This window comes from Corvus brachyrhynchos, unplaced genomic scaffold (assembly GCF_000691975.1).
Source record: "Corvus brachyrhynchos isolate BGI_N302 unplaced genomic scaffold, ASM69197v1 scaffold10, whole genome shotgun sequence".
Classification (NCBI taxonomy): Eukaryota; Metazoa; Chordata; class Aves; order Passeriformes; family Corvidae; genus Corvus; species Corvus brachyrhynchos.
Genome location: NW_008236180.1, coordinates 2,151,122 through 2,167,110, shown reverse-complemented (window position 1 = coordinate 2,167,110; position 15,989 = coordinate 2,151,122). Strand labels below are relative to the sequence as shown.

The 15,989-nt window shown below is 40.6% G+C and overlaps 1 protein-coding gene across 4 annotated transcripts in view; it reads right to left on the bottom strand.

Moving 5' to 3' along the window:
* Nucleotides 1-15,989, bottom strand: part of EYA2 (EYA transcriptional coactivator and phosphatase 2) — an 85,998-nt gene that overhangs the window by 32,261 nt on the left and 37,748 nt on the right. For 3 of the 4 annotated variants that reach the window (XR_001861641.1, XM_017733104.1, XM_017733111.1), the window contains exons 3-6: nt 15,389-15,433; nt 13,605-13,653; nt 12,840-12,982; nt 9,862-9,978 (exon numbers count right to left, since the gene is read on the bottom strand). Coding sequence is in view for 3 of the 4 variants with exons in the window: in XM_017733104.1 (XP_017588593.1) it covers nt 9,862-9,978; nt 12,840-12,982; nt 13,605-13,653; nt 15,389-15,433 (354 nt within the window). In the remaining variant the exon portion in view is untranslated. The remainder of the gene's footprint in view (nt 1-9,861; nt 9,979-12,839; nt 12,983-13,604; nt 13,654-15,388; nt 15,434-15,989) is intronic. The other variant, XM_017733116.1, reaches the window with a different exon arrangement.

The window sequence follows — 15,989 nt, the reverse complement described above, 5'->3', positions numbered from 1 at the left end:
TTCAGCAGTATTTGTCTTGGGAACTATTACAGCTCAGACCCTGTTCCACTTCACAGACTGGAGAGACCATGTTTTCAATGATGCACTCTCAGTTCAAATGGCAGGAAAACAAACAAGTGCCACAGGTAATGAAGACAAAGACAAACCCTCTCTCTCCATAAACAGAGAACGAGGCCTGCTAGTCACCATTTCCGTGAGCAGCCTTGTAGAATTCAGCAGTTCAGAACACATACCAGAACCAGCCCCAAATGTTTGCTTTTCCTCCCTAAGTTGTTGATAAGAAATAAACACTTCCATAACAAAATCAATTCTGTCACGTGCAATTTCAGTTTCGCATCGGTAAATTTTACACTCAAGAAACTGGAAAATTATCAACAGATATTGCAATTTAGCCCTATTTCCCATGTAACCATTTCCCCCCCAAACACATTCCCAGGTAATAGTGCTTCTTGTAATACTCAGAGATAGACTGGAATGAAGTTTGAAAGTGGTGCTATGTGGAATGGGGCACTCCAAGGAAGCCTCTTGGTAAGCAATGTACATGAATGCCTGGCCCCCTCCCATTTCTGCCTATTTCTATGGAACTTTTGCTTTCACATATATTGGCTTTTTTCCATGGACCTCTGAAGACAACACACAATCTCAAACTGAGGCTGGTTTTACATCTGCAATACTACAAAGGTGAGAGCAAGAGATTTGTTTCCATCTATCTTGGTAGCTCAATGCCAAGTAATTGCATTCAAACTCCCTGCAAATCAGAAACAAGCCAAGGATCTCCCCCTTTGGATCTTCTCCATATGGAATATGGCTCACATCTGTGTTCAATCAAGCCAGTTGCTAAATGTCACAATGCCCTCATTCACAGGTAGCTTAAAGAACATTTAGCTCATAATAAAACAATCTGAACTCTGAAGCAGAACAGCTCTTCAGATATATGGTACTGTAAGTGTTCCTGTAAAGTATTTATATCACAAACACACTCACATGGAAAGGCACTGCATGAAAGGCGTCCACATGCCAGGCATAGCCAGTGCCATGATTTTTCCTTGATAAGTAGATGTGGCCCTTCTCTATGTGAGTGTCCAAGGGCAACATGTATAGAAAAACTCTTTGTGAGCTGATTGATGTTATATTCCTGTTCTCATACAGATGGATTTCATTTGCTATTTTCCCTTCATTCACTACTTAATTCGAGCATTCCAAAAAAGTCTATGCCATGGTCAATGACAATTTCAATGGTGCGTGATCTGGCCTGTGTTCCTGCAAAAACTTTCATACCAGCTTCTCACCCTCTCAGTCTCTACATCTGTTTTTCAGTCACTGCAATATCAGGCTGCATTTCTTCCCCTCCTAGCCAGGTATGAGCAAGTAAAGAAGGGAATATTCACGGTTATTTTCAGTATATTCAGAACTAAGTTCTGGCATTGCTTAAAAAAAAAAGGTTCTTTTCAGCTTATGAATGCACAGTATGATACATACTGGTGTCTTAGGGACTGGTGATTAAGAAGACAGGATGGGCCTGTGGTGTAGTTCGGATCAAAACCGCAGCAAGCTTTGAATATCAGGTTTGTGTCCTTGTCTTTCACAGGTCAGAGGGGCCCTGACAACAGGGAGGTGTTCTCCAAGCCTCCTGTACTGCTCAAAAGAGAATAAGCTGCTATATTTAGAAGAACAGATGGTTTGTACTTTCAACATTCAACAAAATACCCAACAGTCAGAGAGAGCCAGGTTCAACACAGGTGGACAGTTTCAGTGTTTATCACAGCTCTCTGGGCAGCCAGCAGTAACTGTGAGTTCAGGAACACTTAAAAGATGCAACACTGAGGGTGGCTACCATGGGCATTTCTGAATATGTTTGTGTCATGATTTAACTCCCAAAAAATAGAATGCTGAAGCTTAGACTCAAGCATTTCCTCTAGCTTGTAGATGAATCACACAATGGTTCCACAGAGAGTTCTCTCAAAGGATTATTTGACCATTTAGGACTAATAAAATAAATGCCTGCAGGGGCCAGCTGAATTGCATGATATTTTACAAGCCTGCACATAATGGCTTGTGCATCCTGACATCATCAAGCTGTTTTCCTACAGGAAGCAATGCTGACTGTGAGTGATGCAGGCAAAGGCCCCAGTCCACCTCCCTGCACAGCGTGCACTGCTCTGTGCTACGATCAACATCTGCCTGGAGACTTCCATGGTCATTCAGAGAGGTTCTTTGCAGTGCTTCAGCTCTCTGACAAGCTAATGTTTCCTGCAGTAAATACTGCCTTCTCCAAGCTGCTACATTTTTAGTGAGAGGTTAAGCACTCATCAAAATTACCTCCCACCAGCTATACTCTAGTGCCTTGTAAGGTTCCAAATCCTACAACATCTGCCTGCATTTACTGGGCAAGAAGACTCATAAAACCTTGCATGGTTGTCAGCTGTGGAGGCATTTCAAGACTATCTGACCTGTTAAAGGAGAAGAAAAACTCAACCCATATGTATTTTGCAGCAGATTGCTCAACTGTTTGCCATTAGGCGTAATGAACCCTTCCCCAAAAAGTCTTGTATTTCTGTCTGGAAGGACTCAGACAGTGCAGGGAAGAGCACACTGCATTAACCTAGACGAAAAGCATTATTCTACAGTGTTGCACCACTTGACATCACCAGTGTCTGTTAAAGGACATTGCTCCCAAAAGCATATGAACACCTCCTGCAGATGATACTCTCAGATACACAACCCATTCAAAGTAAGTCCATTTGTCTCCCACCACAATCCCATGCAGTCCTGTCAGCCTGACCAGGTGTTTGAGGGCACTCTGAATGGTGATATAAAACACATTTCACGGTTCAGTTTCTCTGAGTTGAAGCTCTTCCCCTGCCCCTGGGAGTACTCAACCCACAGAGCCTCAAAGAGCTTTAATAAGTGATGACCGGAGCAGTTTTAAGAGCCTGGCTTTTACCATCCTTTTGAGCTTGGTCACCTGTATAGCTCAATCCAGATCAACAGTGGTGTTGAAAGTGCTGGGATGGTTTATAGTTACTCTCAGGATTTGAACCATGGGAATGCAGTTAGATTTTACTGTACTTTGAGAAAGTGTTTTTAACCACTTCTATCTAACAATGCTACAGCTATAGAAGGCAATCACACTGGACTCTCTTCAAAAACAAATCACAAAGAAATGTTCTGGGCCAGAAAGTGGACATCCTTACAGCAAGGATGTAGAGCATTTCGATGCAATACCTTGCTGAAAAAAACAACCAGCAAAACTGACTGTATTTGGGTGACTCCATGGACACCAAAGTATAAAGACTCCTACAGCTGCAGTTTCATCTGGGACACAGTCCTTCACTGATGGATAACAAGACATGATAAAGGAAAGCTGGATTTGCCACCTCCTATGCTAATTAGAGGCCATGAACCTCCAGTTCCCAGGTCAGCATTCAAATCTAAGTAGCCTTGTCACAATTACTGTCATGCCACTGGGGATAAAAACATGCCCTGCCAGCATAGCTGTGTATTTAGCAATTCTCTTCCTCTTGAGCAAAGTAAATCTCCAAATACCAGTGGAAAATAGGGAGCTGGTCAGTACATCTCCACTCTTTGACCCATTACCTAGGAACCCTGTAAGTCTCAGCTGAGTACTCTAGATCCAGGCATTTGTCCTGAGGCTTTTCCAGCCTCCATGCACTACTTCAGCACTGCAGGGGCTGCAGGAGAAGAGACACAACAGTGGCCAACAGAGGATGCTCAGAGTAAGAAACTCGACAACAGAAGAGTGATCTTTGTCCTGGTAAAGCCTTGTCAGCTTCAATTAATCCGCCAGTTACAGACTTTCTAAGTCAAATTTTTTATCCTTCTCTTTTTATCTGTAATAACTCAATGGGCTCTTCTTCAGACAGTGCAGGTATTCTTGTAGTTCTAGAGGTCACAGTACTGCAGTGCAGAAGTGTCAGAGTTTAAACTCTGCCAGTATAAACAGAAGGGGCATCCAAATTACATATAAAAAGGCCCATGCAAGAGTGTTATCCAGTGCCAGCAGAGCAGTTCAGAACCTCCTGAGCTGCACAGCCTGTGCTGACTGAAGCAGGGTCAGGCTGAACTTGTCCACAAACATCATCCCAGTCTCTCATCTATTTTTCCACACAGCATTACCTCACACAGTGCTTGGAAATGAGATACAACAAAAGCAGTACCAATACTGCACAGCATCATGAATCTGATGTTTTCTAACTCTCAAATGCCTATGTAGGTGTGATGTTTCTTGATACAGATTTTTATATGTAATTTTACACTAGCTCTTCTATTGCCTTCTAGACATTTTCAAAATCATTAGGTATACTGAATCAATTATTCAGTGAAGCTTCCATAACATTTTAGCATATTCGTTGCCAAGTGCACTATAAGCTGAATAATCAAGGCCAAGTTCAAGATTTCCCAAGCTGTTACCATCCTATGTTTTTGCATTTTTTTATATCCTACAGAAGCAATGAAAATAGAATCCACAAAGAGAAGTCTCTGTGACATCTGAACATCTTTGTGACTGTTTTCTATGCCGATTTTGCTCATTAACCGATGTTTTGAGATTTCTATCTGACCTTCACAAATGCTCCCAAGACAGTCAAGCAGCAGGTTAGGGAAATGTCACTTCTTTCTTTGTAGATTCCCCCTTTCTCAGCACACAAACTTTTCTTTGTATTTTCCTTATCCAGTCCCTTTACTGTTGCCCCTACCTTACCGCTCCTCTCTGATTCATGACTGTCACAGCTGCTCCCATCTCCCTAGTGCCACCCTCTGCAAGCCTGATGACAAAGTCACACAAAACTCTCAAGCAGACACAAGATACCTCCAAAGTAAACACTCTGCCCCAGAGAAGATTCCTGTTATGACTGTACCAGTTAATATTTAAATTCCATGACACGGGAAGAGTTAGAGCAGAGCTTTCCCCTTGGGTAGCAGTAGCACAGATCCTTGCAGCCTACAGTGCATCACTGTCAACACCTTCACCTCTCCCACAGACTTCCCTCTCCTAGAAGTCAGCTCGTTTTAAAGCAAAGTAAATGGAGCACAGTCAGCCCCTGGTGTTTAAAAATCTTTGAAAGGGAGACTGTGCTGTTATTCTGAGGAACGTTGTATTTACACTGTAAAAAGTGAGGTCTGACCCCTCCTGAAGAGAGGCCTCTCCCTGCTGAACCCACCACGGAGTGGAGCACAACTTTACTGCCACGCTTTTAGACTGCAATTAATGCAAACCAGCTGTGAAGCAGAAGCTTTTGAAAGAGGCTGCTCATTTTCTACTGAGGTTTTAATTTTATCAATCTAAGGCATCTGAGTGACAGTCTGCTGAGAACATACTCTCACCTTCCTTTATTTTCTGGGACTTCATATGGATTCACTATCTGTATGCCAAAGTGTAATCCACATTTCTCAGGTGTACTTTGAAATTTCATCACTATTTTCATCACCAAGTACTTCAAGCTTAAAACTAAACATGGACTTCCTTTGCAAAATTCATGCAGGTAGAGGTAACTGTTCATGCCAAATTGGTATTTACGACCTCATATTAAATTTTTAACACACAAATTGGCACACAACTGCAAGAACATTCTGACATCTCTTGGAAAAAAAATTTGTCTAGATTATCCACTTATCAACAAGGGTCAAAATGTTTTCAGCATAAGAAAACATTTTAATTGATTAATTATTCAGATTTTAATTGTTCTCAGGCCAGAAGAACAATTCATAACCAATTCACTCCACAAACATAAGCAATATATATATATATAATTAATCCACTTTAAATCAGTGTTGCACAAAAGAAATGCTAATTTCTATTCATTCACTACTTAACAGCTCATCAGAAGGGCTCTACAAAGAAAACAAACGTTCAGTAGTAGCAAAGAATTTCACTGCATAGGTCTTAGGTCTCAAATTTATGTCTGTCCCAAGCTCAATACTGCGTAGCAATTCCTTGGCAAAGGGAAGTTATCCCGGTTACATAACTGATTTTTCCTTTGTAATGTAAAAAGTATTTTGTGGGTAGATAGATTTGGATATTAAAAAAACCCAAAAAAGCAGTCAAATCTTTTCCTGCCCAACAACAGCATCCACAGTGGTCTTTGGCCACAGTTTTAGCTGTTGTGCAACTTCATAGTTTCATACCAGCTGTCATTTTAGCAATTATAACTGAAGCGCAAGGCATTGTCTAGGAATTAATGACAAGCTGAGAAGAGATGGCCTAATGTGCAATCAAGGGGTAGCACATGCTCTTGCAACCACAGGAAATGCTCTGTAAGCTGGCTGTTACTGCACTCTCTGCAGAGCTGATGGGTTTCTGGGTTAGCTAATGTGCTGGCACAATTTTCTCTTTGTATTTTACATAGCTCACTAAATGCTAAGTTTCTTATATTCCAAAGATTTCTCCCCTGCCCTCAGCAACAAGCAGTTTCCTCAAGCACCAGTTAAGACAGTAAGTTTTTGGGGGCAGAACTGGAAGATAATCTTTGTGTCTCATGTTCTGTTTCTATCATTGAATAATAATTTTACCAGAAGTCTGAGCAAATCACTGAACTGCTAAATTGTCAGAAAATGTAAACTTAAAAAAATGTGTGCTAAAAAGCAAAATATATTTCTAATACCAAGCCCAAGGTGTTTGGTGATTTGGTGCTGTAATTGAACACTTACATGAGGATTGATTAAGAAATGAAATGGACCTTGAAGAAACATTTTTCTCAGCATGACAAATTTACCACTTTAAAGGCAAAAATCTAATGCAAGCTGTTGCCTCCTCTCCAGATTCATGACTCTAAAAGTGAGTGCCATCCCCAGACTGGCCACATGCATATTTCAGATATCTTCATTATGAAACAAATAATTTTGTAAATGCAATACTGACATGGAACAACACCGTACACAGCACTTATTAAAAAGAAAAAGAAGAGAGGAAAAAAGTCACTCCTTCAGAGCAAATATGTGAATACCAGATTTCAGTCTGAATGTTACTTGAAGCCTGATGATATCCATTGCTACATGCCCATTAAAATCTTTATGTCAAGCCACAGTACCTTTGCAATATGATTTCGTGTCATTTTTATGAGCTATGGAACTTGCTAATCTCATCTTCTATATTTATATATGTGTGTGACAACTTACATTAGCTTTTTGGCTTACAAACTCTTCCACAATCAATTTAGTTTCATGCTAGGGAAGCATGAAAATACATTTCCCCTTCTGGCTGGCTGTAAAATAGCTTTTTTTCTTTACCACCTACTGACCAAAAGAATATTATATCTTCATTCTTGCTCTTCAGTGGATTCTGTACTCACTCAGGAACCAGCATACAATTGACAGCTGGAGTTCAAGATGAGAAGCTGAATGCTACCCCTTTACACCTGCATCACCTGTGTTTGTACTGCAAACAAACAGACCTTAACAGAGAGCAGAATTTGGCTTCAGAAGTACTGATTTACTGATCACAGCCTCACAGGTATCCCAGCCAGCCAGTGCTGCTGCCAAACAAACATCAGAGGGAACAAACGAGCACCAACTATGCTGGCACTTACTGAAGGACAGCATTTGTCCTAGAGCCCTGTATGACAAAAATTTGTCACCCAAGAGGTCATCTATTCCTTGGTGAGTGGTGTAACACCTACAACGGGCACTTACTTGCTGCTGGAACTCTTATCTGAGGGGACAGTGAGGACGAATCATGAGGAACAGTGAGGAACAATCTGACCACTCACCCTCACCCACAGATGAGTTCACTATTTTGCTCTAGGAGCTGGTCCTCAGTGGAAGCAAGCAATACAAACTTACTTCACTTTTGTACCTGAGCTATTACCACCTTACAATACTTGCAGAGAATACCTTAAAAAAAGTATGTTTTTCCTTACACTTTACACTACACAACTGAGGAGCAGTTGGAGATAGCTTTTCTTTCTGAGCCCCTGACCATCACCCTCTTCATGGTCTCTCTTCCTGTATCATGCAAAAAACATTTTGTCTTTGAACTGGGAGTTAGGAGCTTGACTCTTCAAGTCCCCCTTGAAGGGGGACATTTTTATAAAAATATATCAATAAAAGTTGGCCCTTTTCAGCTGGTTTAGCCCATCACCAGCAAAGTCTCAGTGGTCCTGGAGCTGGGTGGCACAGAGAGCTGCCTGCTCGCATTCGGGAGCGATCACCTCCCCACCCCCAAGTGCTGTGGCGTGGGAAAGCTCTGAGCCCACATTCCTCGGTAGCACTCAGCACAGGAAGGCTCCTGGCTCCTCACTCAAACCTTTCACTAGCACTCAGCAAGGTAAATAAACCATACAGTCAGGGAGCTTCAGACTGTTCCTCTCACAAGTGAGAAGAAGGGTGGAAATATTTGTTTACTCCTGCTCCCTGTGCCTTGGAGTAAGCACCTGCCACTTGCAGAAACTGTTTTCTCCTGTTTTCTTTTGCATTAAAGGCTTAGTGGAGCTGGCTGAAACGATCATCCTGGAATAAATATCTGAAAAGAAGTGATTTCACTTAAAACCACAGCCTCACCCTAGGGCACATTCACGCTCATACACACAGCTCTCCTCAGCCTGTTTTGGTACAACTCACAGCTGTGTCACTGTTGTTTCCAAGCGTAACATTTTCAAGGGCTGATGCACAAAATTTGCTTGTCTAAACCTCCTGACTGAACAATGGGGGCACCTTAAAAACCTCAGTCCTAAGAAAGTCAAGAGTCTGCCTTCTCAAACAGCTCAGCCAGCCAACAGAGCACACATATGGAAGTTGGACAGCTGAAACCTGTAGGAGTCAAGGTGACAATAAACCCCAAACCCATAGGTTATCTTGCTTTTTGGGTTTTTTTGTGCCACATCCAGCACAGGTGTCTTCAGCAAGTAGTATGAGGTATTCAAGCCCCAAAAACTACCTCTGTGTTAGAGATAACGTGCTCTGACAAAACTAGCAGGTGATGCCTCAGCCAAGGGTCCACTCTTAGCCTTCAGCTTTTTCAGATAATTTCTGGAATAAAACAGATTTTACCTTGTTTTCCCTGTTTTCATAACTGTTTAGGATTTTAGTTGGTCTCAGAATAAAAGTGGATGTGCATGTCCACCTTTCACTTTCGAGATGGAGAGGAATTAAGAGAATTAAGACACAGTTTTGCAATGATGCCAGCAAAATATAATGTCACAAAAGGGCCTTCTGCATAAAACCCTCAACAATATCAAAAAGCAAAGTGACAGACTTGATCTCTCTCCCCTTCCACAGCTTCTACAAGAGTTTGGGAAAGCCATGCAATTCCTCTTTGTTTTTCCAACCCTTGGAAAATCTCACAAAGCCAAGGCACAGCTTTATCTTCATGTGCATTCGTCTCTCCTCAAGCAGAATCACTCTCTTTTTTTAGTATCAAAGTACCAGCTTTTAAAAAAAAAAATAGTAGGGAGAATATACAGCAGTTTAAGCACAGAGCAGTTTGTTCAGGTCAGCACAAGGCATAAAGAAGCATAATACTGACAGGACTGTTTACATGAAGTGTAAAACCACCTTTGTTTTGCTTCCATCAGAATGCAGGAATCCACACTAACACAACAATCCCAGGTATGCAGTCACAGAACTAATTAAAAAAGAGAAAACACAGTTTCTGCAGAAACACAAAGCTTATATTGATCATAGGTGAAATTCTGCTAGGACATAATGCTGTTAAAGCCAGTCCCTCAGCCAGAAATCAATGTCTTGATGAGCAAAACAGATCAACCAGAGACTTACCTCCTTCCCTACGCTGACTGCCTGCACCTACAAGCTTTCCACAGCAACTGCAGGAGGAGAACTGGCCCAGCGTGGGGCTGTGGGATTCTGAGTGCCCACAGCACATCCTGCCAGGCACTGGGCTGCACTCACCGTGCATCTGGTACGTGTACGGGGCCTGTCCTGCCGTCGGGGTGCTGAAGCTGGAGCCATAGCTGAGAAATCCACCCTGTCCTGGGGAGTGGCTCAGGCTGTCCTCTGTTTTAATGCCTTTGGAGTACACAGTGGGAACCAAGAGCAGAACATGAGTGTTTGTCATATGAAGATGTAAAAAAGCAAGTGTAGGAATTAAAAAATTTTCAGCTGGATTTTAACCTAATAAACTCTTTTTTTTTTTCATTTTCTTTTACACACACACACACACACACAAATATATATATATATATGTATGTTTAGCTATTTGCATTTCCCAAACAGGTCTCTTAACAGCCAAATAAACTCATCACAAATCGTATTTGAGTCACCTACATCCTGTATCCACACCCAAAAGCACTTTTGCTAAGATAGGTAAACACAAATAATGGTAATTGCAAAAACAATTTCTGAACATATAGTTTTGTTATAGAATTGAAGAAACTCACTGACTCATAATTTTTCTGAAGAGTTATCAGATGCAGAAAATGATTAACAATGGAACAGGACCTTCAGCAAAATAACCTCAAGATTTCTGTTCTCAAAAGAGTTATTTTTTACTTGCATTATATTTTCAGCTTTCATATCAAAACATTTATTGGCAAGTCCTACAGGAGGGTTATCATCTACTCAGTTAGATAGAACATACAGTTCAGGAACAATAGGTAAGCCCTGAAGCCACAAAAATCTTTTCATTTCTAAAACCAGGCAATTAAACTGACAATTTATAGGGGGAACAACAATAGCTGAATTAAACATTGCAAGATGAAACCCTTGCTGGTAATGAAAGGGGTTGATATTTTATTCTGAGATGCTGCTGAGATTGTACAGCTGTATTATTAAAATAAACAGCTCAAAGGTGCAACATATTATGAACCCTTTGGGCGTGATCCTTCCCTCCTTTGCATCCTATTTGCACAACAAAAAATGGCCATTGGACACATCCTGGGCGCTGGGATTAAACAAAGACCCTGCTGATGTTTGGGCCTTGGATTTACACACTTTCCAGGCTGCTGTCAGCTTTTAGCACGTGGAGGCAAACTCGCCAAATGACAAGTTGAATTCAGGTGCCTTTCCCCAAACATGCTGCTCTCTAGCTTAATGAGTCTTCGAAGCAACAAGCCTGTGCTTGCTCAGGTTTGGAATAAGTCCTCCCAGATAATGTTTTCTCTAATAGAAATCACTTATTTTAGCTTTAGGTGAGAAGAACTGCGATGCAGTTTGAGTACAAGTTTGTAACAAGACGACTGTGAAAGGCAGGAAGTTTATTTGGACTCTTAGGGGACACGTGCTGGTGCAAGTGTGTGGCTTCATCACTGCTGGGGAAGAGAAGTGTGTGCAGAGAAGCCCCTCTTCCCAACATCCTGTGCTTTTCAATTCCATCAGCACTCCAGCGTTCAACCTACCCCAGTTACAATCAATCTTCAGCGAATGGGCCTCTTTGGAAGCCTAAAAATTGTTGTCAGACAGCAAAATAACTTAGCACCAAATTAATTTCCACATAATGTTCTGTTTTGTCTAGAAACCGGCCGAGTTTTATTTTTTGTGCCTAAAAACAATACTGCCTCATTGTTCTTGGTTGTCAGCCAGGTGGAGTTTTTCATATGCTGTGTTGAGTATCTTAAAGAGGGTGTATGGGCTGGGGGAGGGAAACCACTGCTCAAGGATGCTAAGAGGTCACCCACAGGATTTATAAGCAGCATATGGGCCTGACACATGTATACCCTAAAGCCTCCAGGCAGTAGCAAATGGCTCTACTTTCACCTGCTCTAACAGGACAACTGTTCAGAGTTTTCCTTGGAAGTCAGCCAGCTGATGCAAACACACAAATAGCTCCAGGAAAGGGTCTCAAAACATTCCTCTCATCATCCTGGTAGAGTTTTGGCTCTGCTAAGGCCACTTCCCCAGCCTTCCAGCCTGCTGCACTAAATTCCCCTTCAGTAAAAGCTTTGTCAATGGCTGTATAAAAACTTCGTTGGGAAGAGATACTGTATCTGCCAAGTAAATGAAGGTGTTTAAGAGCACAAGAGAAAAGAGGAGTGGAAACAAAACCATGAAGCCATCTTAACAGCGCAAGACTCAGCCCTCACGGGAGTAGCCAGAAGTAAGAAGCCCAAAGCTTTCTGTTAAAGAGCTGTACCTAAACAAGAGCAACATCTCTGAGGTCTTTAGGAGTGGAAAGAACTTTAAGCTTCCTCAAGAGTTCAGTATTCCCATGCAGAGCTTGAGGACACTTAAGGCATGGTTTACCAGGCATTTCTCTGTCAGGAGTGCTGGTTTAATTAGTTCCCTGTGCGAATCCCCCAGCTGCTCCTGCCCAGCACTGTCTCCCCACAGCTGTTGGCAAGGCTGTGCAGAAAAGCAGGGAACAAAGCTGACTGGGGTTAGAAATGTTGACTGCACATGTATGTCCATTTAAACACAAAGTGTCTTCCAAAACCAATGTACTCTGTAACATTTCACCCATGCCTTATTCTGCTCTGCATTTTGGTTCTTCTGTAGTAATAGACACAAAATTTTTCTCAAAGTAGCTTGTGTCATTGAGACTTCAGGAAGAACCAAGGAAGGCAAAGTATGGTTTTCATAAATATCATATTTAGTGTACTTTGTCTTGACAGGGAATCATGGGAACACTCACCAGCTACTACTAAGCAGCACATCCTACTGAACCTAAATTTATCAAATCCTACTGCTGACTGTCTCCAAACTTACCTAGCTGTAAAAACATAACCCATGATATGAAGAGCTGATAGGTAGTTCAAAGTAAACCTAACATTTTTAAAGTCAGACTTTCCTCTAAACCTGAGAAGAGAACATTTCTAAGACACAAATGACACTTCACTCTAAAGCTTAAAGACTTCAAAGATATTTTGCTAGCTATATTTGGCTATATTTTGAGGACGATGTCCTCACAGGTACCATGACTCTGGAGTACTCACTGTAGGAGGGTATTCCATAGGGCTGCCCTGGGGGAGGATAGGCAGTGTATGCAGCAGCCTGCTGGATTCCCGGGCTGTACTGAGTCTGTCCATACGTTGCCATTGTGGGGAACGATGGAACTGTCACTATATGGGGATAATGTCTATTCAGAACAAGAAAACAGGAGGGTTTAAGGCAATAGTTAGTGTACATGATCTTCTAGAGCACAAGTAGGACAGTTCTAGACACCTTGCTAAAGTGACATCCAACACAGGATGCTGAATATTAAGGGAATGTGGAATTGACTGGACTGAAGCAAAAGTTTGTTTCAGCACATGGCTCCTGATATGAGCTATCAGATTAAGGCACCTAAATGCATGGGGACTTTAAGACAGTGCAAGATAATATGCAAGTTAAAAATATAAAATAAAATTAACACTGATTTTTCATGTTTCATTTTGAATTTGACAAACAAGTGAGTGCGATGGGAAACCTCTGACATTTCAACACATCCCCTCTGTGGTCACTCATAAATACAACAATATTCAATCTGATAAGGTTTGGATTCCCAGAGGTACAAAAAGCACAGCTCACAGTACTGCAAACCTTATTTCACTCCATATCCAAGAAGATTAAGAACCAGCTACTTCACTGTGCCAGAGATGTGCAGGGGAACAGGTGGATGGGCTTAGGGCAGATGTTTTTTAAGGTGACAGAAGTCTGCACAAAATGGCTGTTCAGCAAAACGCGGCTTTTAAATTACAGCACTTGGCATGAGCACTCACTTTGTGGTGTACAGATGGAGAGGACACTGCGGTGCTGCTTTGCTGCTGCCTGGAAAACAAAATTAAAGGGTCTTAGATTTTCATCATCTTCTGTTCTATGGCCAAGCTGATACAATTGTTTTTACCACTGCTGGTTTGAAAAAAATATACAGGAATCAAAAGACTTTTTTATTTAATATTCCCAAACTGAAGTAGGTAAGAAAGATACTCTCTGCCTAACAATAAATATAGATTTAGTTTTTAACTGAGGGTGATACCAGTTGATTGAACTACCAGTCTCTTCTTCTCATGGGACTGATACTAATCATGAAGCTGGGCTTTGAAGCAGTGACTCATATGCTGAAGGCCATAAAAGCCAATACTATGATTGCTGAAGTGATTTAAGCCCACTGCACATTTTGCTCTTTTGCTTTTTTTGGTACTCTCCTAGACCATGACTCACTTTCTTTAATGTCCATTAAAATATATAAAATAATAGCAAATATTAGAAATACAACATCATAAATCTCCTTTATTTGAATTTTTTGAGTTACCTATAGCATACCTTATTGAACTACCAGCAGTCAAAAAATAATTCAGCAGAAAACCTATCATACAAGTTATATATGCAAGATGCCTTCTAATGGACCAAACAGTTGTGTCCTATAACAGCACCAAAGAAAACTGTGCTACCAGCTTTATTCAGATATAAATTAAGATTTACCTAATTAAAAACTAAAAAAAAAAAAAAAGCTAAATTAAAACCTGCAAGATGCCTGCAAGTAGTACTGAAAACATCATACCAAAATACCATCATGTGTATTTTGCAGGTTGCCTCCACAGTGCCATCCAAACTTTGCTTATTGGTTCCTGGCTGGAGCTGTCATTAATTCAGCACTATAAATGCCAAAACTCTCTCACAATCATCAATAACGACATGAGGCACAACTGATTCAGCCTCTGTGTCTCCTGGCTGCATCAATGAACACACCGGAACTCCACATGTCTTCTCCACCCACCTTCAGTGACCAGAACAGCAAAACTTCCTTTGTTCAGACATTGGCCAATTGGCAAATTAAACATTTAAACCATTTTTCATTTAATGAAATATTCAAGTACATATGAAGTCTAAATACATGCAAATAGTCCTGTGGGTCTGGGTAACTTGTGCAATAAACATGGACGGAATGACCAAAAAGATTCAACATGCTGACATCTGAAATGTTTGTTCTTCCTGATTCAGACCTCTTTTGAAATTGTTCTTTTGTACACAACCCTTTTTCACAACATTTTACACAGCTTTATCATTTTACACTATAACATGGAGATTACACCAAACTATTTTTAAAAACACTGCCATTTCACCTGGTAACTTTTTAGACTAAATATCAATAAAAATTGCATCATCGTGAGTTCTTACTAAAAGTATTAATTACTAGGTATCATTCTTTTTTTAGAATGTTAATTTATGTAATTAATGGTGAAACCTATATAGGCTTAATCACTAACAGGATCACCCTAATCACTGACAGAAACAAAACCAGAAAGACTCTTTCTTCAAACCCCTTCAACCCCCCAACACCTTAGAAAAGTAAAACACACCTGCAACTCTACCTCGGTTTCTGTACATATAAAATGTGGTACAGTGACCTATTTCCCAAGCAACAGGCAGAGAGGTTTGGTTTAAAATACTGACAAAGGACAGCGATATACAAATGTACATATTATTGACAAAGGATAATGTTATACAAACTTATCTACTCACACTGAAAAAAGACTGGGTTTAAATCCAAAACTGGGCTCACCTGAGTCACCTTCAAACTCACTATGAAAAATTTGCTTTGACTTACCTGAAAGAAAACAGTTTAGAAAATTAGATTTTTAGACTGTGAAAACAAGAACTACACCATTTCTGTCTCTTTTGCAATGAATAAATAGACATTTTAGAATTAATTCCTTTAATTCGTAATTTTAATTACATCAAAAGTCCAGCAGAACAGTTTGAGCACAAGCCTCATTTCTTTTTCTCTTTGCAAAACATGACAGCTTCAAATTTTTTATTTTGGTACAGAGCAAATAAGTTTGCCAAGAACTTCAAGAAGGAATTTACTGCGTCTGAATATGCAATATGTTACTGTCATTGACAAGGCAGAGTTGATTCTACAGGCAAATGGTGCACTTGAAAATTATATTGATAAAACTGCACATGGAAACAACAGGCCAGACAGCTACATGGACATCTATATGAGTAAGTACTATGACTAGACTTGCTAAATTTAATACTGTATGTGTAATACAGAGCACAAATTTGTGTGCATTTATTACATTAAGAGCTCTGTCAGTCAAAGAATTGTCAAACACACAAGTATTTTCCTGTTCTTTGAATTAACAAGAAGTATTTTCAAG